The sequence below is a fragment of the Myotis yumanensis genome, unplaced genomic scaffold, assembly GCF_028538775.1.
Source record: "Myotis yumanensis isolate MYYU_CA2020_CCGP unplaced genomic scaffold, mMyoYum1.0.hap1 SCAF_14, whole genome shotgun sequence".
Classification (NCBI taxonomy): Eukaryota; Metazoa; Chordata; class Mammalia; order Chiroptera; family Vespertilionidae; genus Myotis; species Myotis yumanensis.
This window is the reverse complement of record NW_027223765.1, coordinates 1,494,057-1,518,451: the sequence shown is the minus strand read 5'-3', so window position 1 is coordinate 1,518,451 and position 24,395 is coordinate 1,494,057. Positions and strand designations below refer to the sequence as shown.

The 24,395-nt window shown below is 46.7% G+C and overlaps 1 protein-coding gene across 1 annotated transcript; it reads right to left on the bottom strand.

Moving 5' to 3' along the window:
- Positions 1 to 1,262: 1,262 nt before the first annotated feature.
- On the bottom strand, positions 1,263 to 22,629 carry IHO1 (interactor of HORMAD1 1). The gene is made up of 7 exons (XM_070391438.1): positions 22,574 to 22,629; positions 21,341 to 21,515; positions 18,904 to 19,067; positions 8,125 to 8,173; positions 7,855 to 7,942; positions 2,581 to 2,684; positions 1,263 to 2,288 (listed from the first exon to the last, which is right to left on the bottom strand). Exons 1-7 carry the CDS (start codon positions 22,627 to 22,629, stop codon positions 1,263 to 1,265), a joined length of 1,662 nt encoding a protein of 553 aa, XP_070247539.1.
- Positions 22,630 to 24,395: the final 1,766 nt, after the last annotated feature.

Here is a 24,395-nt window from a genome sequence, read left to right as displayed (position 1 = left end):
CGCTCAGAAGCCCCAATGTCATCACTGTATTGGCTTGGAATGGGCAGATTCTGGAAGCGTCTGGATGGTCAGTGGGAACAGGGGTCCCTGCCAATGCCCTCCCCCCGGGGGGGGGGGCGAATATAGGGAAGGGCTGTGTCAGCCGCCTCAGCTCCGGTGCCTGGCCCAGAGCAAGGCCCAGAGCAGGAGGGTAGCAGCTGGTGGGGATCTCGCGCGCCCCGCCCTGCAGGCCCTGCTTTGCTCTGTTCGGCTGTTTTCTGGCCTCTCCAAGCCTGTGAAAGCCTGGGTGGCGGCCAAACAATAGCAGCCGCCTGTGCAGCCCTGGGCTCACGGGTCACGCACCGGCTGTGGCCCGTGTCCGCCAGCCCTGCCCCCAAGCTCTTCCCTTGGATCCACAGTCCGTCCGCGGAGGCCACCGAGGCTTTCTGGGAGCTCAGCCCCTTGCAGGACCCGTCCATCCCGGGAGGGACTGGGTCAGACAACGAAGGAAGGAAACCAGCTTGAGAGCAGCCGGGTGGTGGGGGGGAGATGTGCATCTCACTACCGACCTGACCTCCTAGGTCAGCTGGTGAGAGCAGCTCAGTAACTTAATGGAAGAAAAAAGCACAATTTGAAAAGTTTTATCTTTATTATTTTTATTTTTTACAAAAGAAATACATATTGCAAAACAATAAAATAGATATAAAGGGAAAGCGAACGTCTCATAAAGCCCACTGCTCTCCACCAGCCCTCGGCCCCCGCTGCCCTCGGGGGCGTTAATCCGAGGTTGAAACAGGCCATGGGGACCACGGTCCGGAGGAAAGTGGAGTCACGTGTCCTGAGCAGCGGCGCTCCGGGCACCTGTTTGGTGCCACCTCTGTCGCCGACAGCTTTGGCGCGCTCTGTTCACCAGGCCTGACTAGCATGGCCGGTCCACTGACCAAAAACACAATGCTCTCGCAGCAGTGCTGGGTAAAAATTTAAAAATCTGGAGGCCCTGGAAGATATTGGTCACGTGTAGAGAATATTTTGAAGAAAAAAATGTCGTGTTTGAGAGTCCCGCTCCTACAGCAGCCATGGCGCTCAGGGTTCCCCGTGGAGCCACGCCCAGGCGGTGCCCCGCTCTCCTCACCGGCTTCACGTCGGGAAGGAAGGGTGCACATGCCCTGGCGTGGGCAGCACCGGGTGCCAGAACGCCAGACCTGCCCCCTTCTAGCAGGACCTCTGACCCTTCATTTCTCTTTCCAGCCGGGCCCATCCCACCAGCTGGATCACTGTGCCCATCAGGCGCTCTCGTCGCTGCTATCGAAACCCAGGTGGTAGAACACAGCCTTCCCCGGCTGCTGGGGCTGAGGGGCCTGGGGGCTTTCAGGGTTGAGGTCGCTGAACCAGCTCATCTGGGGGTCCCCCTGGGATCTGTCAGAACGCTGGCTGCTGTCCTGGGGAGAGTGCCCGCTGAGCTGCGGGAGGGCCCGGGGTGCTGCCTGCGCCGTCCTGGGTCTGAGTGCCCCTCCCCGAGCAGGCTGTGTGGGGTTCCGTCCCTGGAACCCCTGACACAGGGGCTGAGCACGGGGCTCCTGCTGCTCCGGGGGGGACCCCTGTGAGCCGGGCCCGGGAGGCTGGGGGCACCTGGAACTGAAAGCACAGGCTGTGCTTCGGGGTTGCTCTTGCCGCCTGGTGGGGGGCCTGCCCCTGTGGGTGGTCCTGGGCGGCCGGCCTCTCCGCCTGTGTTCTCCCGTCACCAGCCGCTGCTCACAGGGGTCACGTGAGAACACGCCTTTGGTCTGACATTTTGGGCTGGTTACAAAGTTGTTCACATCCAGGGACAGAAGCCTCAAGGCTCCTTGGGCAACCAGCTTCCTGCCGCCACAGTTCTCCGCGCTCGTCTTAGGGAGAAGCTGGCTCTTGAGGCTCGTCTGTACGGCCTTGTCCCGGACGCCCCTGCTTCTCTTTCCTTCTCCCAAGGCCTCTTCGGGGAGGGCTGCCCTCTTGGCTCCCTCACCCCAAACGTCAGACTCCCGGGGCCGCAGGGCGCCCACCCTCAGATCCCGTGCTGGGAGGGCCTGGGCCTGGGCCTTCGGGGCGGGGCTGAGGCTCTGGGCCCTCGGGGGTGAGGTCTGGGAAGTGCTGTCTCTCACGTGCGTGGGGCCCCGAGGCCCCGCGATGAAGCTCTTCAGCTCTGCGAGGGCGCCGGGCACGTCGAGCTGCGCCAGCTGCTCACACAGCTGCTGGACGTCCCTGCTCTGCTGCGCAGCCACAGCTTCCAGGTGCTTCAGGCCGGACTTCATTTCTACAATCTCCGCTTGTCTCTGGGCAAGGCAGCGAGAAAGAGGAGCGTTACCGACAGTGCAACACAGAGCACAGTGAAAGGGGCAGACGAAGCCAAGGATGTGGGGCAGCGGGGCTGCCCGGAGCACAGCCCCGGCCGCATCTGCTGGAGGATCCTGGGAAAGGAAGCTGGCCCTACCCTGGCCGTGACCTCGGGCCGGTGCTGTGTTGGCCTCTGTCCCTGGCTGAAAGTTTGCAACATTAACGCTGTCTCTCTGGCCTCAGTGACAAAGTCAACCGCGCACCCAGGAAAGGAGCTGGGCCTATACTTACAGCTTGGAACTCTCTCCGCAGCTCCAGGACCGCCTGCTCCACGCGGCCTTTGTCCTGCGCTGTTTCCAACACCAGGTCCCTCTGGGCCCGCGCAGTTTCTTGCACTAAATACAGAACAATGACAATTCGCCTTAGGAAGACGGTGTCCTGGCCACAGTGGTGGAGAGGCAGGGGGAGGCTGGCCTGGCCCGGGGCCTGCTCTGCCGGCAGATCAGCTGGGTGAGGAGAGGACGCCAGAGCAGGATGCTTCCTCTGCTGTCTTCCTCTCTCCCTCAGGACAGCCGGGCTGGGGCCCCTCAAACCTGTGGCCCAGGTAACAGCTCCTTCTTGGCCCACCAGCTGGGCCCTGTCACTAGAGGGATCTTCCTAGCAGGCAGGTATGGTCATGCCCCCTCTGAAACCTTCCCTGAAACTTTCAATGGCACCCCACTGCCCCCCTTTACATTGGCTCCTCCCTCCCCCCACCTCCCTGCATCTCTGGGCAGTTTCCTAAGCGACCTCTCCCCGCTCTGGCCTTGTGCCACTCCTCCCTCAGCCTGGAGCCCTTCTGCCTCATCCCTGTCACTTTCCCCCTCGCTCACCCACCACCGTCCCACGGGGCTTCCTTCCCATTCCTGTTCTTCCTCTGCTCTCAGCGTCTCCTCCCGGGAAATGTCCTTTCCTGCCTGGCGTGGGTGTCCCTCTCTGCCGGTGGCACCGTGTGCTCTACCATCACTCCTCACCCTCCACTCCTCATCCCCCATTCTCTTGGGCTCTACTGGGCGTGGAGAACAGGGCGCTGGCTGCTCAGGACGGAGCGTGGCCCCCTCTTTTGCATACGGGATTCACGCGTATTTATTTAATAACACGCTGCTGCGATGAGCCATTGCCATTGTCTTGCTAGACTGCTGTCATGTGAAGTTGCTCTTACATTTAGCCAATACACACGTGAGAGAGAGAGAGAAGGGTCATCAGGCTGACGTGCAGGCGAGCCCTGAAATGAGGCTCTGAAGAAGGATCAGCCTGAGCTCCAAATGGCAATAAACAAGTAAACACGCCCAGAGCGTGCAGATGCTTCCACCCATTATGACCACAATCGGAGGGGCACCTACTCTGGAAAAATAAGGGGAGCAAGACAGAGACGGAGAAACCAGAGGGAAAAAAGGAGCTGGCCCTGCACAGATTAGGGAAGGTCCTCAGGCACAGGAGCAGCAAGTACCAAGGACCTGAGGCAAAAGGAAGAGCTTATTAGGACTAGGAATAGACAAGCCGTGTGATGTTGGAAAAAAATGGTGTTCTGTGTATTTTACCACAATAAGAACATAAGAGATTTTTAGTTAAAGTCCGTGTCAGCCAGTTAGAAAAAGGATGCTTACTTATATTTCCGGTACTGGATTCCTGTTCCTAAACGCAATTAGTCAAATAGTTTCCCAGACACCCGTGCAGGTATTTGTAGTAGAGGGCAAACCTCGTTATCCTGTCCTGGATGAGCTCCTAAGTAGCAATGTTCCTTACAACAGTGAGGATTGCCAGCACAGAAGCAGAGGGTGAGGAAGGCAAGCAAGTGTTCAATCTAGAGTCCGTGCTCAGGACACGCTGTATCCCATGTGTTCTCTCCTTGTCCCCTGGAAACACGCCTTCCTTACAGGAGCTTTTTTTGGTATTAAGCTCATTACTTTCAAAGTCTTCTTTTTTTCTTTTAAAAAGTTTCTGAAAATGACTCAAAACCATCGTAGTGTGATACAAAGAGAAAGGACAAACCGCGCCCGTGCAGACCTGGCTCCACCTCCTGGACTTCATATTATGAGCAGCTCCTAGCATGTTGTGTTGCTCCGTATGCAGAGCCACAGGAACAGGTCGTGTGTGTGTGTGTGTCCCCGTCCTCTGCAAGGGGACGCGCTTCATTTCTGCTTTGGCTGAAACAGCAGATATTTTTAACTTTTTTGTAAAAACGCCGCTTTAAATCCACTCCCATGTTCTGGCCAATCTGCCGTCTCCTGGTGAAGGGGGTTTGCAGGCATTTGCTGCTATTGAGGGACCAGAGAAAGGCCCGGTGAGACGAGGTTGGGGTCTGACGCTTTTCCGCTGTGACCAGCGACTCCGGTCTCGGTGGTTTTGCTCTCCCTGCTGGGCTGAGAGCAGAGCACGGTCTGGGGCCACGTGTAAAGGAGATTCCTCAGTCTCCCCTTCCCAGCTTCTCTTCCCACTGTTCACGAGACGGTCCTGGTTTCATTTAACAAGGAGTAAACTTTTCCACTCCAACATGGTTCACATAGATGGGCCTCATTCTTCTTAATTACATGTGCCTTGCTGAGAAAGGCATTTCTCTAAAATTATAAAAATGTTGCCATGTTTTCTTATAGTTCTCTTTATGATTATATTAATACATCTATTCATATGAAATTAGTTTTGATATAAGAGTTATCTATTTTCCAAAATTAGATATTTTCTAATTTTTTATAGTGGCTCCTTCTTTTTATTATCCTAATGATCATATACATATATTTTTTAATTTTAATTTTTTTAATCCTCACCTGAGGATAATTTTCCATTGATTTTTTGAGAGAGTGGAAGCGAGAGGGAAAGACAGAGAGAAATGTCAATGTGAGAGAAACACATCAATTGGTCGCCTCCTACACGAGCCCAGACCGGGGCCCGGGCTGGGGAGGAGCCTGCAACCCAGGTACGTGCCCTTGACCAGAATCAAACCAGGGACCCTTCAGTCTGCAGGCCAACACTCTATCCACTAAGCCAAACCGGCCAGGGCCTAATGATCATATTTTTCAATAGAACTGATACCTATTAGGTAAAAGTACTGCTCTCTTTTAAAAAAAATATATCTTTTATTGATTTTTTTTACAGAGAGTAAGGGAGAGGGATAGAGAGTTAGAAACATCGATGAGAGAGATACATCGATCAGCTGCCTCCTGCACACTCCCTACTGGGGATGTGCCCCCAACCAAGGTACATGCCCTTGACTGGAATCGAACCTGGGACCCTTGAGTCATCAGGCTGATGCTTTATTCACTGAGCCAAACCGGTTAGGGCAGTACTGCTCTCTTTTAATTAGCTCACCTAAACCCAAGATAAAGTAGGATGTGGAGCCCTAACCGGTTTGGCTCAGTGGATAGAGCATCGGCCTGCGGACTGAAAGATCCCAGGTTTGATTCCGGTCAAGAGCATGTACCTCGGTTGCAGGCTCCTCCCCAGTAGGGGGTGTGCAGGAGGCAGCTGATCGATGTTTCTCTCTCATCGATGTTTCTAACTATTCCTCTCCTTCCTCTCTGTAAAAAATCAATAAAATATATTTTTTTAAAAAGTAGGATGTGGATGGCCTTGGTAATTCATTTTATTTATTTTTTAATCCTCACCTAAGGATATTTTTACAATTGCTTTTGTATATTTTCATTTTTATACCTTTATTTATAAGAACATAACTCCTCTCCTAACACAAAACAAACACACATCCAAGGAGCAGCTCATTAAAAACAACAGCAATAGAACTAGGGGACAGTGGGACCTTGTTTCACACCAGTCTGTGTGCCTGGCTCAGGAATTCCATTGCTTTTGAGAGAGTGGAAGGGAGGGCGGGAGAAGGGGAGAGAGAAACATCAATTGGGTGCCTCCTGCAGGAGCCCCAACGGGGGGCCTGGGCTCAAACCTGCAACCCAGGTACGTGCCCTTGACTGGGAATCGAATGCGGGCCAATGCGCTAACCACTGACCCCACCGGCCAGGGCAGAAACTCATTTCATTGCTCCGGTCCTCGGTGTTCTTAGAGGAAGAACAAGAAGAGGGCGATTAAATGGCTTTGAGTAATCCTTCTGGTTGAATAGGCGGACTGTGACGGGAAAGACCTCCTGACCTGTGAAGGCACCAGTCACACAGCGACAGAGAGCAGTTCCCGCAGGAGACGCCCCTTGCCTTAGGGCCGCGCTCACACTGACGCCTGCAGCATGTGCGGAGGCAAGTCCCATGCTCTGGGCCGGCTGGGTGCCTGGCTGGGTGACAGGGGACTTGTCTGATCCTCTCCCAGGGACCAGCTTCCTGCTCCTGATCACTTCCTACCAAGAAAGGGGCTGACTGAGGACAGGCACTTGTGCCCATTTTCAAGAACGACTGCCTTTCTAATGAATACGATGCCACAGTGTTCCTGCTCCTCCTGCTGCTGCCTCTCTCCTGAGTCCTGCCTTCTGACAGGTGAGGGGCCCTCAGGGTGGAGGGTCAGGACCCCACGCCTCCTATAAGCCAGACTCAGTGCCATCCCCTCTGCCTTGGTCTTGGGTTGGGGCCTTGGCGCTCCCACCCCCTGGGGACCTTACTGCCATCCCTCCTGGAGTTCACTGGTGTCAATGCGGAGAGCAGAGCGCTTTCCTGGCTCTTGGGTGGGATTTCCCATCCTGTCCTGCAAAGGCCGCATTCCTGGTTTGTTCTGCTCTGTGTCTTGCTGCTGCTGTGCGGTTAGCAGTTCGAGGCTTCCAGAGCCGGTTTCCACGCAGACGCACAGCGGCCCCGTGTGTGGGACACCAGGCTGGAAGCCAGCACACAGTACAGTGCTTCTTTGCAGACATATGGGGATTGATTTCTAAGCCACACAAAGGCATTAATTTTTGTAAATCATGAGCAATCCATCCCATGGCATTTGAGGAAGTTGGCTTCAATTTGTTTAAAATAGAAAATAAACACCCAGCCAAATGCAAACAAGTGCAGATGCAGCCACCATCTTGCTGTCTAGCTGTTGCTTCCGGGAGGTGTCCGCTGAGGGGGAGCCGTGTGCTGGCTCTTGTGTTTATTAAGAGACAGGATCGTGGTTTCAGCTGAACGTCACTCACGAACTGGCAGAGCAGGGGACCCTACGAACCACAAACTGTACCTGAGGTTGAGAGAGATTCTGTGATTCACTATGAAAAGCTCTCATTGAACCAGGCAGCCAGGAGAACAGCAGGTGACGGGGTATTCTAACCCTAAGGGAACAGTCTCTGTTTCTAAGCCCTTCCAGGCAGCACAGCTGGCAGGTCAGCTGAGACTGGGGTGCTGCAACTGCCCCCCGCAGGGAGCTGAGCAACCCGGCAGAGCTCCAGCGGGGACTGGGCGGATGATCAGGGCTGCCCAAAAGGCATCTAGGGACAGGGGCCTTCCCACACAGGGGTCCCCGTCAGGACCAACCTCTGCACCCACCTCGCATCTGAAACGCAGTATGGAACCTCACTACCTGCAGAACCCGGCCAGGGTCCGAAAGTTCCCACGCATGCTCGCCAGTGCCCTCTGTTGATAACCGCAAACAGGAGGCACTCACAGGTCTTGGCCACAGTCTCCAAAGAATCCAAAATAGACTGGCTTCTTGAACTGAGATGTTCCTCAGACTTTTCCACCGATGTCTGCAACTAAGAAACCCAAAATTAAGAAAAAAAAATTCACAGATTGTTACTAACTTGGAGAATTGTCATTTAATGATAAAAGTTGTTAATATATTGGTATTCTACATGAACTTAAGTCCAGACAACATAATGATTAAACTTCTTAAAGTGTAAGATGTTCTAACTCTTTGAAATGTAGCTGTACTTACCTTGTGAATGCTTTCTCTGACATGGGAAATGAAGCTGTATAGAGTCTCACTAGAATGGGAGAGAAAGAAGAAAATACATGCTTGTGAAATATTGAAACAGAACGGATTCCGTGAAATGGCAGGCATCCGCCTGGTGTAGCATCAAACTAGCCCTTGGTCAGAGTTGGAGACCCAACCCCGAGAAACCGCAGTGTCCAGCTGAGGAAGGGGAACATAGACTTTTCATGACCATTTCTTTTTAAAATTCATTCTACATGTATCTTGAATGAGGTCACATTCTAGCAGCTTCGGCAGTTGCCACAGGAGAACAGACAGGCCTTTGCAGTTACAGGCCCCGTAACTACGTTTTAGTCGGTGATGAACTACATGTGCATCTGAGGTCCCATTAGACAACGGAGCTGGAAAATTCCTGTCACCTCGCTCAGTGGTCGGCAAACCGCGGCTCCTGAGCCACATGCGGCTCTTTGGCCCCTTGATTATGGCTCTTCCACAAAATACCACGTGCAGGCATGCACGTACAGTGCGATTGAAACTTCGTGGCCCATGTGCAGAAGTCGGTATTTTGTGGAAGAGCCACACTCAAGGGGCCAAAGAGCCGCATGTGGCTCTCGAGCCGCAGTTTGCCGAGACGCAGTTTGCCGACCACTGACATAGCTGACTCCTAACTCCTGGACACATCTTAGTCTAATGACTATTATTTTTACTCTAATAGTCAAAATAATAGAATGAGGAAGTAGGGAGACAATTCTGGAAACAATATTCATTTCTTTTTAAAAAAATATATATATATTTTTTTTCGCCGAAACCGGTTTGGCTCAGTGGATAGAGCGTCGGCCTGCGGACTGAAAGGTTCCAGGTTCGATTCCGGTCAAGGGAATGTACCTGGGTTGCGGGCACATCCCCAGTAAGGGGTGTGCAGGAGGCAGCTGATCGATGTTTCTCCCCCATTGATGTTTTTTTTTTTTTTTTAATATATATTTTATTGATTTTTTACAGAGAGGAAGGGAGAGAGATAGAGAGTTAGAAACATCAATGAGAGAGAAACATCGATCAGCTGCCTCCTGCACACCTCCTACTGGGGATGGGCCCGCAACCCAGGTACATGCCCTTGACCGGAATCGAACCTGGGACCTTTCAGTCCGCAGGACGACGCTCTATCCACTGAGCCAAACCGGTTTCGGCCCATCGATGTTTCTAACTATCTATCTCTCTCCCTTCCTCTCTGTAAAAAAATCAATAAAATATATTTTAGAAAAAAAAAATTTTTTTTTACTGATTTCAGAGAGAAAGAGGGAGAGGGAGATAGAAAGGTCAATGATGAGACAGAATTATTGATCAGCTGCCTCCTGCACGCCCTACACTGGGAATCGAGATGGCAACCCAGGCGTGTGCCCTGACTGGGAATCGAACTGTGACCTCCTGATTCATAGGTCGACGCTCAATCACTGAGCCGTGCCTGCTGGGCAATATTCATTTCTAATGGAAAAGAAATTACCACAATTATTCCTCAAATAAATATCTTGCTTTTGAAAAGATTCAGATATGGATTGTCATTTAAACATTTTACAGCTTTTGTTTCTTTAATCTACATAATACAAATATCAATATCAATTTTCAAACCCCAATAGGACAACCCTTCATACCAAATCTTTTCGTGTTCCACCAGGCCGACTTTGAAAGGAGAATTTAATAGAACCATTTGGAAATCTACAAACCATATGTTTGTTTGTTTTTCATGAAAGAGATTGGCATATTACCAATATAAAAATATTAAAAATATCTAAAACATATATATAAAAAAGTAAATTAATCAAGGGTGTTAAGAATAGAATGTTATTAAAATGCTAGAGGCCTAGACTATGAGATCTGGGAGAGTGAAATGCCCCCTCATAGTCCCGGATTTGCAATAAATGTGACTCTTTAATTTGAAAAAAAATAAAATACTAGAGGCCTGGTGCACAAGATTCATGCACTTGGTGGGCGGGGGCGTCCCTCAGCCTGGCCTGTGCCCTCTTGCAGTCCGGGAGCCCTTAAAGGATGTCCGACTGACGGCTTAGCGGGCCTAAGCCATCAGTTGGATATTCTTAGTGCTGCCGTGGAGGCAGGAGAGCCGCTGTGCTTGCCAGCTGTGAGCCCAGCTTCTGGCTGAGCAGTGCTCCCCCTATGGGAGCGCACTGACCACCAGGGGGCAGTTCCTGCATTGAGCGTCTGCCCCCTGGTGGTCAGTGCATGTCATAGTGACCGGTTGTTCTGCCATTGGGTCAATTTGCATATTAGCCTTTTTTAAAAAAAATATATATTTTATTGATTTTTTACAGAGAGGAAGGGAGAGAGATAGATAGTTAGAAACATCGATGGGAGAGAAACATCGACCAGCTGCCTCCTGCACATCTCCCACAAGGGATGTGCCTGCAACCCAGGTACATGCCCTTGACCGGAATCGAACCCGGGACCTTTCAGTCCGCAGGCCGACGCTCTATCCACTGAGCCAAACCGGTTTTGGCTGCATATTAGCCTTTTATTATCTAGGGTAAAAGCAGAGAATTAGGGTACCCAGAAATACAACCAAAATTAAAGAAATACAAGAGTTAGAAACATAATAGAAGTAGAGATGAAAATATGATAGAAATAGCAAAGGAAAGATGATAGAAAATAGAACAAAAGACAAAGAGATGGAAAATAGTTTTTAAAAATTAGAGGATCAGTGCAGGAGATCCAACACATACCCAACATTGGAAATACAAAAAGAAAGAAGAGTGAAAATAGGAGGTTTTTCAGAAATATAATAAAAATTCCCAGAACTGAAAGACCTAAGTTTATAGGTCAAAAGGAACTACCCATGCCCAGGGATTATGACATGCCACATTAAAGCAAATTACTGTAAAATTTCAAAACTCTATGGATAATGAGAAGGTCCTAAGGACTTCCAGAAAGAAAAAAGCAAGTGACATACACAGGATCAAGGATAAGAATGGCATCAGATTTTTAAAAGCAACATATAAAGCAACAGGGCAAGGCAGAAATGCTTTAGAAATGCTGAGGAAAAAGAATTTCCAATCGGGAATTTTATTTTATTTATTTATTTATTTATTTATTTATATATTTTATTGATTTTTTTACAGAGAGGAAGGGAGAGAGATAGAGAGTTAGAAACATCGATGAGAGAGAAACATCGATCAGCTGCCTCCTGCACATCTCCTACTGGGGACGTGCCTGCAACCCAGGTACATGCCCTTGACCGGAATCGAACCCGGGACCCTTCAGTCCGCAGGCCGACGCTCTATCCACTGAGCCAAACCGGTTTTGGCCCAATCGGGAATTTTATATCCAGCCTAATTTGCCATGAACTGTGAGGGGAAAATAAAGAACTTCAGATAGCCCTGGCTGGTTTGGCTCAGTGGATAGAGTATTGGCCTGAGGACTGAAGGGTCCCAGGTTTGATTCTGATCAAGGGCACATGGGTTGCGGGCTCGATCCCCAGTGGGGGGCATGTGGGAGTCAGCCGGTCCATGATTCTCTCTCATCATTGATGTTTCTATATCTCCCTCACCCTTCCTCTCTGAAATCAATTAAAAAAAAAAAAGAACTTCAGATACACAAGTTCTCAAAAAATTGTTTAGGTGCCATGTACTATTGTCAGAAAGTTTCTGAAAAATATGCTTCACCAAACCCAAGGGGTAAACCAAGAAAGACGCGGACATAGAATCCAAGTCAGAGGATCCAACTCAGATAACAGCCGCACTACAGACCGAGAGTCCCAAGTTCAGATTAGAATTAGGAAGGATGCCTCTGCGAAGAAAATGACACTGAAAGAATTTCTAATGCGTTTGAATATGTAACAAGAAGCTTTTTCAGTTTGGCTGCAGCATTTGGGAATAGACTTATGATTCCTACACAGAAAACTAAGCAAAAAAGAAAAGGCAATTTTGAACATTAGGAAAATGTAATCATAGTTTATATGATTTTCCAGGGCCATCTAGAGTGGTCACAGAGTGATAAGGACATAAAGATTGAAAAGGGATTTAACCAAAAATGTTTCTATAGCTACATTGGATTTTGTTTTTGCCAGAATTTATTAAAATTATGGTTTTTCTGCCTATCATATAAATCAGTATCTTAAGCTTGAGCGTTTCCATTTGGTTCCCGGGAGAGGGCTCCAGGGTGGTTAATAGGGTGACGAGTGGTTTCAGGGAGAGGCTCAGGCAAAAGCCAGACACAGGGGGTGCAGAGGGGCCCTGCATGGCCTCTGGCTCTAAGGCTCCTGGTCGTGCTAGAGGAGCAGCCGTTCTTTAAAAAACAAAACTTTATTGTTCAAAGTTTTTGTTTCCCCCGTTTACCCCTGCACTGAGGAGGAACTTTGAAGAGATGATTGCCCGGCCCAGCCTGGGGGCCTGCAGAGATGAGTCAGGTGCCGCCCATCTTCTTGATGAGTTTCACCTCCTCACCCAGGAAGCGGTTCCCCAGGAAGTCAGAGCTGAGGGCCTGTGTGGGTAGAATCCAGGGCCTGCAGCTCCAACAGGGCCTGGTTTGGGTTCCCTATGACTATGTTGGCTTCTACGGCATCCTGACTTTTGCCCACTCATCTTGGGGAGGCTTCAGCACGCCCTGGAAGAGAATGCAGCCACCATGCGGGCTTTGCATCTTTAAGAGACACGGGACAGCCTCACGCTTCTTCTCGGCCAACTCGTGGAAGTGGCCCACACCCTCCAGAGCCGTCACGGTCGAAATAGAAGCCCAGAGAGAGGTAGGTGGAGGAGGCCGAAGAGGCAGGCTGACCAGGCGGCTGACCACAGCCTCCACCTCAATGGAATAATTCTGATGAGCTTGGGAGCTCATGGTTGTTGGGCACTAGGGAGTTAAGGTAACAAAAACAGTACTGGCTGGTCTCAGGATGAGGGTGGCTGAGGTGTTGGAAAAGAGGTTGGAGGGTGGTCAGAGGCTGGAAGAAAGGGTGGCCCTGGGTCTGTTCCATCTAGTGTTGAAGCAAGAAGCAAGTGCAGGGGACTGGCAAGGGCACACTGCCTTGAATTCTTTTTAATAGAAATTCTTCAGAGTCCTTATCATTTACTTTCTCTATGTAAATACTATAGACATTTTTTGCCATCTTGTAAATAATTGTTAGCAGAAATTCATTTCACTACAAAAAATAGAGGAAATGAAACAGAGAGAAAGAAGGAAGTAAAGGAAGGCCAGAAGGAAGGAAAGAAAGAAGGAAATATCAAGTAGGACTCAATGTTTCAAGAATTTTTTTCAGTTCAGAAATATCAATCAAACAAAATATAACCCAAAGGCCCAGAGAACAAAAAAAGTAAGACTGATCTCTCTGAAGCAGTAAGAGGTGAGGGCACCCTGCCCATTGCAGCCTTGAGGGTCTCTGAGAGCCCCGAGCTGCTAGAGCTGGATTCCTAGGGGAAAGAAGTCGTCAAAGTCTGGGAAATGTTCATCAACAGAATCAAAGTCTTCAAGGAGAGCATTTTGCTTTTCTAACTAAATATAGAATACAGTATAACAGATACCTAATCTAGGAATTCTTCTAAAGATTCTGGCTCTTTCAACATCAGAGCACTGGTGGTGCTAAGCAGTGCATCCTCACTGCACAGAAGTGATAGGGTGCCTCTCTGCTTGGGTGTTACGATTCCTGTGATACCTAAAGACGTTGCCTTGGTAATAACTTACTAAGAAATGAACACGTTGCCCTGACTGCTTTGGCTCAGTGGATAGAGTGTCGGCCTGCGGACTGGGGGGTCCCAGGTTCGATTCCAGTCAAGGGCATGTACCTTGGTTGCGGGCACATCCCCAGTAGGGGATGTGCGGGAGGCAGCTGATCGATGTTTCTCTCTCATCAATGTTTCTAACTCTCTTTCCCTCTCCCTTCCTCTCTGTAAAAATCAATAAAATATATTAAAAAAAAAAAAGAAATGAACACGTTAATTTCCTCAATGACTTCACTCTATTTATAAACCAGAGGCCCAGTGCATGAAATTGTGCACGGGTGGGGTCCCTAGGCCTTGCTGGTGATCAGGGCCGATCGGGTTCCCGCCTCCCCCCCTTCTCCTTCCCTAATGCCTGCATCTGCCGCCACCCACCCCCGGTACCCTGTCCCAGCCTGGGGTCCCAACCCCGATCAGGCGATCGGGGCCTGCCGGCCAGGTCTAGGAACCTGCAGATTGGCTGGCAGGCCCCATTGGTTATTGGAGCCTGCGGGCTGGGGGCAGCTCCTGCATTGAGCGTCTTCCCCCTGATGGTCAGTGCACGTCATAGTGACAGGTTGTTCTGTCATAATGGTCGCTTAGACTTTTTCATATATAGAAGATATTGCAACTCTAAATTATTCACATATTTGTTTTAAAAATCAATAACACTAAAAAGAATATAAGCCGAAACCGGTTTGTCTCAGTGGATAGAGCGTCGACCTGCGGGCTGAAGGGTCCCAGGTTCGATTCCGGTCAGGGGCATGTACCTGGGTTGCGGGCACATCCCCAGTAGGGGGTGTGCAGGAGGCAGCTGATCGATGTTTCTGTCTCGTCGATGTTTCTAACTCTCTATCCCTCTCCCTTCCTCTCTGTAAAAAATCAATAAAATATATTTTTAAAAAAATTTAGGGTAATCTGAAAAAATAGCAACATTTCAAAATGAGAAAATCAGCTTGCACTGTGAACTTAAGAATTCACATGCTATGTTTTGTTTTGTTTTTAAATATATTTTATTGATTTTTCACAGAGAGGAAGGGAGAGGGATAGAGAGTTAGAAACATCGACGAGAGAGGAACATCGATCAGCCACTTCCTGCACACCCCCTACCAGGGATGTGCCCGCAACCAAGGTACATACCCTTGGTCAGAATCGAACCTGGGACTCTTCAGTCCGCAGGCCGACGCTCCATCCACTGAGCCAAACCGGTTAGGGCTTGTTTTGTTTTTTAATTTTTTTTTTTATTGATTTCAGAGAGAAAAGGAGAGGGAGAGAGATAGAAACATCAATGATGAGAGAGAACCATTGATTGGCTGCCTCCTGCACATCCCCCACTGGGGCTAGAGCCCACAACCCAGACATGTGCCCTTGACTGGAATTGAACCTAGGACCCTTCAGTCCGCAGGCCAATGCTCTATCCACTGAGCCAAACCAGCCAGGGCACATGCTATGTTCTTGATCCTAAAGCAAATAATGTTATCTTATTTCCTAATTCGGATGATCTGAAAAGAAAACAAATTAAAGGCAGAATTTTGGGTAGAATAAACATAATGCTACTTGAATATTGCATTTCTCTAAGACTGGTTCTCAACCTTTTGGCCCTTTAAATACAGCTCCTCATGTTGACCCAACCATAACATTATTTTCGTTGCTACTTCATAACTGTAATGTTGCTACTGTTATGAATTGTAATGTAAATATCTGATATGCAGGATGGTCTTAGGCGACCCCTGTGAAAGAAAGGGTCGTTCGACTGCCAAAGGGGTCGAGACCCACAGGTTGAGAACCGCTGCTCTAAGAAGTCCTTTATTTTTTAAATAAATCTTTATTATTCAGATTATTACAGTTGTTCCTCTTTTTCCCTCCATAGCTCCCCTCCACCCGGTTTTCACCCCACCCCCTGCCCTTAACACCCCGCCCCCCACTGTCCTCGTCCATGGTGTACAATTTTTGTTCAGTCTCTTCCCGCACTCCCCACACCCTCTTCCCCCTGAGAATTGTCAGTCCACTCCCTTTCTATGCCCCTGATTCTATTCTATTCACCAGTTTATTCTGTTCGTCAGATTTTTTATTCACTTTATTTTTAGATTCACTTGTTGATAGATATGTATTTGTTGTCACTTTGTTGTTCATAATTTTTATCTTTACCTTTTTCTTCTTCTTCCTCTTCTTCAAGAATACCCTTCAGCATTTCATATAATAATGGTTTGGTGGTGATGAACTCCTTTAGCTTATTCTTATCTGTGAAGCTCTTTATCTGACTTTCAATTCTGAATGATAGCTTTGCTGGATAAAGTAATCTTGGTTGTAGGTTCTTGGCATTCATCACTTTGAATATTTCTTGCCACTCCCTTCTGGCCTGCATAGTTTCTGTTGAGAAATCAGCTGACAGTCGTATGGGTATTCCCTTGTAGGTAACTAACTTTTTCTCTTGCTGCTTTTAATATTCTTTGTCTTTTGCCCTTGGCATTTTAATTATGATGTGCCTTGGTGTGGTCCTCTTTGGATTCCTTTTGTTTGGGGGTTCTCTGCGCTTCCTGGACTTGTAAGTCTATTTCTTTCACCAGGTGGGGGAAGTTTTCTGTCATTATTTCTTCAAATAGGTTTTCAATATGTTGCTCTCTCTCTTCTTCTGGCACCCCCATAATTTGGATGTTGGTACACTTGAAGCTGTCCCAGAGGCTCCTTACACTGTCTTTGTATTTTTGGATTCTTTTTTCCTTTTGCTTTTCCAGTTGGGTGTTTTTTGCTTCTTCGTATTTCAAATCTTTGACTTGATTCTTGGGATCCTCTAGTCTGCTGTTGGATCTCTGTATATTATTCTTTATTTCAGTCAGTGTATGCTTAATTTCTAGTTCAGTGGTTCCCAAACTTATTTGGCCTAGCGCCCCCTTTCCAGAAAAAATATTACTCAGCCCCTGGAGATTAATTTTTTTTAAATTTTAATAGCAGTTACTCATCGCCCCCAAATGCACCTGTGGCCATCAGCGCCCCCCTAGATCGCTGCAGCGCCCACCGGGGGCAGTAGCGCCCACTTTGGGAATCATTGTTCTAGTTGGTCCTTTTTCATATCCTTGAGGGTCTCACTATATTTCTCGGAGGTTTCTAGAAGATTCTTTTTTAAAATTTTTATTTTATTTTATTGATTTTCTACCGAGAGGAAGGGAGAGGGACAGAGAGTTAGAAACATCGATGAGAGAGAAACATCGATCAGCTGCCTCCTGCACATCTCCTACTGGGGATGTGCCCGCAACCAAGGTACATGCCCTAGACTGGAATCGAACCTGGGACCTTTCAGTCCGCAGGCTGATGCTCTATCGACTGAGCCAAACCAGTTAGGGCTCTAGAAGATTCTTGAGTAAACTTATAACTGTGGTTTTGAACTCTATATCCAGTAGTTTGTTTTCCTCCATTTCTTTCATTTGTGACCTGTTTCTTTGTCTCCACATTTTTTATGCTTCCCTGTGTTTATAGAGTGGCTTTGTGTGCTACGTGTCCTATAGGGCCCAGTGGCTCAGCCTCCCTAATTACCTGAGGTGTACCCTCTTGGTACACCCCTTTGTGGGCTTTGTGCACAGTCTTATTGTAGTTAAACCTTGGTTGCTGTTGGTATCACTGGGAGGAATTGACCTCCAGGCCAATTTGCTGTGAGGACCAGCTGTGTCTACAATGGGAGAACTTCTGTGCTGGAGACACCCTTATGGGGCAGGACTTGCTTCAGTGGGGCTTTGGTGCTGAGTCTGCCCCTTGATGTGTCACTTATGGATGTGAAGAGTTGTACTCTGGAATGATCTCACTCTGACCACTGGGTGCACTGGCTCTTGGATCTTCAAGGAGGTGCAAAGTCAGCCACTGCCTGAGGCCATGCAGCAGGAGCTACAGAGAAATCTGCAGATTCCTCCTCTTTGTTTGGGGTTTGGAGGTGCCCAGATGAGGTGCAGCTGTGAAGCAATGCAGGCTGCTGATTCGAGACTTAGGCCTTCTTTTGGAAGCTCTGGAGTTCTCTGACCCAGCTGCAGTTTGACAGGTTTTTAGGTAGAGAAAGGCCAGGCCATTCGTATGCAAAAGCCTCTGTGCACAGCTTGGGTGGGATTGTAAATTGGGTGGGGCGGGGTCTCAGGGGATCACCAAGGTGGAGCAAACAACAATGGTTGCCTGTCAGCCCTGCCCTGATAGGTCCCTGGGTCTCTGTGTCCTGCAGCCTCGTGCAGAAACAATGACCGCTGCAAGCACCTCTGCGAGAAAGCTGCCCTCACGTTCTGGCCGGATGCCAGACAATCCAGTTTTTCTCCATATGAATCTGGGCTCCCAGCTTCTCTCCTGTAACTGGAGTTCAGAGCAGTCGGGAGCTTGTATCTCCCTCCCGATTGAAAAAGACAACAGCGTACCCAGCTGCCAGCCCCTTTCGTGCGCGCCTCTGTACCTCTGCACTTCTGCACCTCCTACTGGACTCAATGCGCTTTTCTCTTTCCTTCTAGTTGTAGAATTTCCACTCAGCCAGCCTTCCTGTGGTTCTGGATGATATTCGTTTTGTCTTTTAGTTGTAGTTTTATTGTGGTTGTGCGCGGCAGCAAGTTCAGGTTTTTACCTATGCCGCCATCTTGGTTGTCTCTCAAATATTTTCTTTTTAAGACGTCCTTTAACTGACTTTTCAGAGGGGCCAAAACTGTGGCAGCCATATTCAAATCTGCTACAAGTTATACTGACAAGAAAGCAAATAAAGAGTAATTTTTTTTAAAAATGTATTTTTATTGATTTCAGAGAGGAAGGGAGAGGGAGAGATAGAAACATCAATGATGAGAGAGAATCATTGATCATTTGCTGCCTGCTGCACGCCCCCTACTGGGGATTGAGCCTGAAACCTGGGCATGTGCCCCTGACCGGGAATCAAATTGTGACCTACCGGTTCATAGGTCCACACTCAACCACTGAGCCACACTGGCCCAACAAGAGTAATAATTAGATGAGCTATAAAGGCAAGAGTGCTATCATGCTGAAATTGAATTAGCATTCCATTTCTATTGGCATTCCATTTTCTGTTTCCCTCATAAAAGAGAAGATACCTTGTCTACTTGAAAGGTTTGCATACCTGTCACATTTATCTTTTGCTATTTTCTTTTTCTCCTCAAACTGTTCCAAAAGGCCTTTTGATTTTCCAACTGGCAAAGGAAGAGGAAATAAGCCTCCATCATTTATATCTTCTTCAAACAGCTGGGGTTTTGTCTGGTACTTTGTGAAAATACTAGGTTCATTCTGTTAAAAAATCATTATAGCATTTCACATATAAAAATACCTATAACATTCACTATTTTCTATACAATGCAGAGTCATAATCATAATACCAGTAAGTGAAATTCATAATATTAAATAACATAGTATGTAGTATTTCCTTTTTAGTTCATATATTCAAGAAAACTATATTTTAAAAAAACTCTTTTTATTAATATAGTTTCTGCATTACTGGCCCAGAGAGATATGAAATGCCAGCTAAAATGGCTTCAAATCAATTGCATAAATTTAAAGGCAACAACAGATAATTATTTTTCCCATCAACTATTTTATTTATATCTTTTAAATCTCATTTTTAATTATAGTTGATATACAATATTATTTATATTAGTTTCAGGTGTACAACATAGCGATTCAACATTTATAGACCTTCCAAAGAGATAGATCACCACCTGTGTGATCTAGGTCTAGTAACCATCTGTCATGTTACATAGTTATTACAACACTAGAGGCCCGATGCACAAAATTCGCGCAAGAGTAGGCTTTCCTTCCCCCGGCTGCTGGCACTGGCTTCCCTCTGGCACCCGGGACCCAGGCTTCCCTCTGGCTGCTGGCAGGCACCCAGGACCTGGGCTTTCCTCACAACCCCGGCTTTGTCCGGAAGGACGTCCAATCTAATCAGCATATTATACTTTTATTATTATAGATTATTGACTCTATCCCCTATGCTGTACATTACATTCTTGGGATTTATTTTATAACTGAAAGTTTGTATTTTTTAATCCCCTTCCCCTTTTCTGCCCAACATCCTACCCCTCTCCCCGTCTCTGGCAATCCTCAGTTTATTTACTACAGAGAATTATTTATACTATCTCTGAGGTGATGTGTTAACATTTTCGTATTAACCAGTTTAGCTCAGCTGCTAGTGGACTAGACTAGCTGGTAAGGTGGACATGAACTGGACAGTGGGCATGCGGACACATAGTGAGCCAATCCCTGCATCTGATGCAAAGTGCACTCTGGAGCATGTAGGAGTACATTTGCTCCTTCATGCCACTGGGCACAGTGTTTGTACTGAAATGCTCATCTCACAGCATACCCTACTACTTAAAGCACTCAGCTAAGCTTATTTGTTAAGTTTATATTTGATGCACATGAATCTGTATATAAAGTCAAATCTAGTTCTAGACCAAAATAAATAAATACATAAAATTATTTCTGACTCACAAAAGAAGACATGCTAGTCTAAAAAGTCAAGGACTCAAGAGACTTGGTTTCTCCCTCTGGCCCTTATTTATTAACTCAGAACCCTCATGTCCTTCTTCAAGGAGATAAGGTAGCACAGTACACTATAATCCACAAAGCACCTGACATTTCCTAGAAAAAATGTCCATCTAAAATAAAACTTATGTACTTTATTCCAACTTTTCTAAAGTTCTTTTTCTTTTCTTTTTTTTTTTTTAAATATTTTATTGATTTTTTACAGAGAGGAAGGGAGAGAGATAGAGAGTTAGAAACATCGATGAGAGAGAAACACCGATAAGCTGCCTCCTGCACATCTCCCACCGGGGATGTGCCCGCAACCCTGGTACATGCCCTTGACCGGAATCGAACCTGGGACTTTTCAGTCTGCAGGCCGACGCTCTATCCACTGAGCCAAACCGGTTTTGGCTAAAGTTCTTTTTCTTAAGAAATGTTTATAAATAATAGTATGACTAGTCATAGAAAATGTCATGCAATATTTGGATCTCTCTAGAAGTGGTCAAGGTACTGGAACAATTCTATACTAGAGGCCTAGTGCACAACATTTGTGCACTTGGGGGGGGGTTTCCCCTCAGCCCTGCCTGTGCCCTTTAGCAGTCTGGGAGCCCTCGGGGGACATCCTTAGTGCTACAGTGGAAGAGAGAGAGAGGCTCCCCCACCACTGCTGCGCTTGCCAGCTGTCAACCCAGCTTGTGGCTGAGCGGTGTTCCTCCTGTGGGAGCACACTGACCACCAGGGGGCAGCTCCTGCATTGAGCTTCTGCCCCCTGGTGGTCAGTGCGCGTTATACGACCGGTCATTCTGCCATTCAGTCAATTTGCATATTACCATTTTATTATATAGGATACTTTAGTAATAAAAGAAACTGCAAATATAGATATTTTCTCCATTTCAAACTACCAAGTCAAGTGAATCACCAATAAGCACAAATCCAGTTAGAAGAGTAAATATAATTCAACAGAATAAGTCATCTTTATGCTTATCTCCATAACAGTGGTGAAATGTGTGCAGAGAAATTCTGGCAGTCAGACTCACATCCAGAGAACCCTTTTGTAATGGTTTTGGGTCTCTCAAATGGACACCAACGTCCAAAGGTGCTGACAGGCTCTCTGAACTTTCTGGACAGAACTGGGATCCAAAGAGGAACTGAGAGTCACTGAGACTGGAATAATCACCCGGATTATTAGCCCAGCTAGATGACTTAGTAGTCCTGAAATTAAGCAAGAAAAGAAAAGTATAGCTAGTGGAAAACATCTTGAACAAATCAAATCACTATTCATTTTAGAATATTCTAGGCAGAATGCTAGCCTATTCTGACTTCCCATCCCCTGAACACTGTCACTAGGACCTATAAAGAAACAAGAACAATTGGAATGCCAGGTATTTTGATTACAACAACATGGGAACAATCAGATGGGAATTCAAACAATAACACCATTACTGCTTGCACAATAGCACTGTAGGGTATTAACACCATTTTGGAGATCAAAGTTCATAAAATCTTTAGGGATTAAGAGAACATTATCTTTTTAAAAGTTGAATCTTTTCATCACTAAAGGGATAAAAAAATAAAATATGGCATATGCATATAACTGAAGCAATAAGCTAGATTTACATATAACCACATTAATAAGTCTCAAAAATCTAATTTTGAGTGCAGAAAAAAAAACTAAATGAGCACTATTACATACCATTTATATAAACTTTTAAACATACAACATACACACAATAAAGGTGAGGCCCTCATGATGGGCTGGCGCTCTCGCTCTCTCTCTCTCTCTCTCTCTCTCTCTCTCTCTCTTTCTCCCTCCCTCCCTCCCGTCTCCCCATCCCCCCTCCCCAGCCATGTGAGGACACAGCAAGCCAGGATGGGACCTCCCCCCAGAAACTAATTATGCCAGCATCAAGTTCTAGGACTTCCAACCTCCACACCTGAGAACATTCCTGTTGGTGAAGCCATCCATTTATGGTCCTGTGCTTTGGTAGCCCAAGCAGACTCTAACTCTCACAGTCCCTGGGCATCATAGTCCCTAGGCCTGTGCTGGACAGAGTCATTGCTCAATTAACACACATAGCTGAATCGACAGTGCTTTTATCATCATAAAATAGGCGAAAGGAAAAAGACAAGTATGGGAGGGGCAGCAGTGACAGGCAAGGGGAAGAAACTATATGCTAACTCTATAACCAACAGGAAGGGGAGCCTTTTTCTATAAAATAAATATAACTAAAAGATCTTTAAGTATCAGACTATATAACTGAAAAACTTACCCAGAGGTTGAGGGAATACTGAGCATATCTTTGATATTCCAGACATTAAAATTCATTTCTTATGATTATTCCTATTTAAAAAAAGAGAAACATTAATTTAAAAGGTTAATATAATCCCCCCAAGATTGCTTTACTGGTGATGATACGTAGATGAGGACATTTCAGTAGTTATATTTTCATCCAATTAGTGAAAATTCCCATTACCTATGAGCCAGAAACAGGCATTCTCTGTTGTTAAACTATGTAGAAATTTCTCTCCTTCTTGATACCACCAGAGAGAGCCCAGTCACCTGTGAAATAGAAAATCCGACTTCCATCCTCTGCTCTCTAGGTCTTTTCTCTTGCCACCGACTAATAATCCGCTTTTAGGAAAAGCCCAATACATCCCACTTCATTGCCTTGATACAGTGATTTAATGTATAAGTGGTTCTTCCTGGACAATAGGATCTCGGAATGCCAGGAGAGCTGAGGGGTGGGCATAAAGAAGCTGGACGAAGGGCGAGCACTTTGTGCAAAAGCCTTCCCACACCTCTCCTGAGCAGCTGCCTCCTCTGCCACTGCCAATACCATACTCTGCATATGACACACAGTTCCTTGTGATGGGCGTATAGCCCGGATTTCATGAAACAAGCCGGATTTCTAAATTTTGTCTCTCTGATCTCACAGAACATTTACATGTATCATTACATATTACCATTGATTCCTACACATATGGTAGACTTATATGATCAAATATCAAATACTGTTCCAACATAGATCTGAATAAAACAAGTTCTGAACAAATATAGACATTTAGTATACTTTTTATATAATTTAATCTTCTGCAGAGAAACCTGTTACATTGAAGTTTCCTAATCTTCTAGGAAAACACGAATTTGGGTGTTTATAACCACTCCTTTTGCAAGAATGTGAAGTATACACCACAGGATCAAGTATGTGCCAGGCACAGCACTAGACACATTGCAAGATACATCTACACAGCCCAGCTATATGCCAGGTGCAGTGCTAGGTACATTGCAAGATACAAGGTTAATGATTTTGTGAGACAGGTATCTTTATCCTCAAATAAATTTATAAATGAAAGAGGAGACATTACAAAATAAAAAGCAATCTACAGAATGGGATAAAATATTTGTAAATCACATATCTAATAAAAGTTTAATATCCAAAATCTATAAAGAACTTATATAGCCCTAGCTAGTTTGGCTCAGTGGATAGAGCATTGGCCTGTGGACTGAAGGGTCCCGAGTTCGATTCTGGTCAAGGGCACATGCCTGGGTTGCAGCTCGATCCCCAGCAGGGGGTGTACAAATCAATACCAAAAAAACAAATGCCAAATGATTAAAAATGGGCAGAGAGCCCTAGGTGCTTTGGCTGTTAGCACATCAGCCCTTGGACTGAAGGGTCTCAGGTTTGATTCCAGTCAAGGGTACATACCTGCTTAGGAGGCAACCAATCGATATATCTCTATGTGTTTCTCTCTTTCCCACCTGCTTCCTCCCTCCCACACTCTGAAAAGCAATGGAAAATTATCCTCAGGTGAGGATTAACAAAAAAATGTTTTTAATTTAGAAAGTATCTATATAAAAGGCTAATATGCTGTGTCCTTCCCTCCATGTGGGCAATGATGTCACATAGCAATGCCTGGCTTCCTCTCCCTAGCGACTAGCCTCGTTGGAGTTTCTTCAGCCCAGGAACACCACTTGCTTTATAGCCAGGTGCAAACATTTTACACTTTATCCAAATGTCTGTGAAGCGTTTTCCCTGCCTCATCTCATTTGATCGTCACAGAAGTCCTGCAGTAGGTAGATAGGAGACTCGG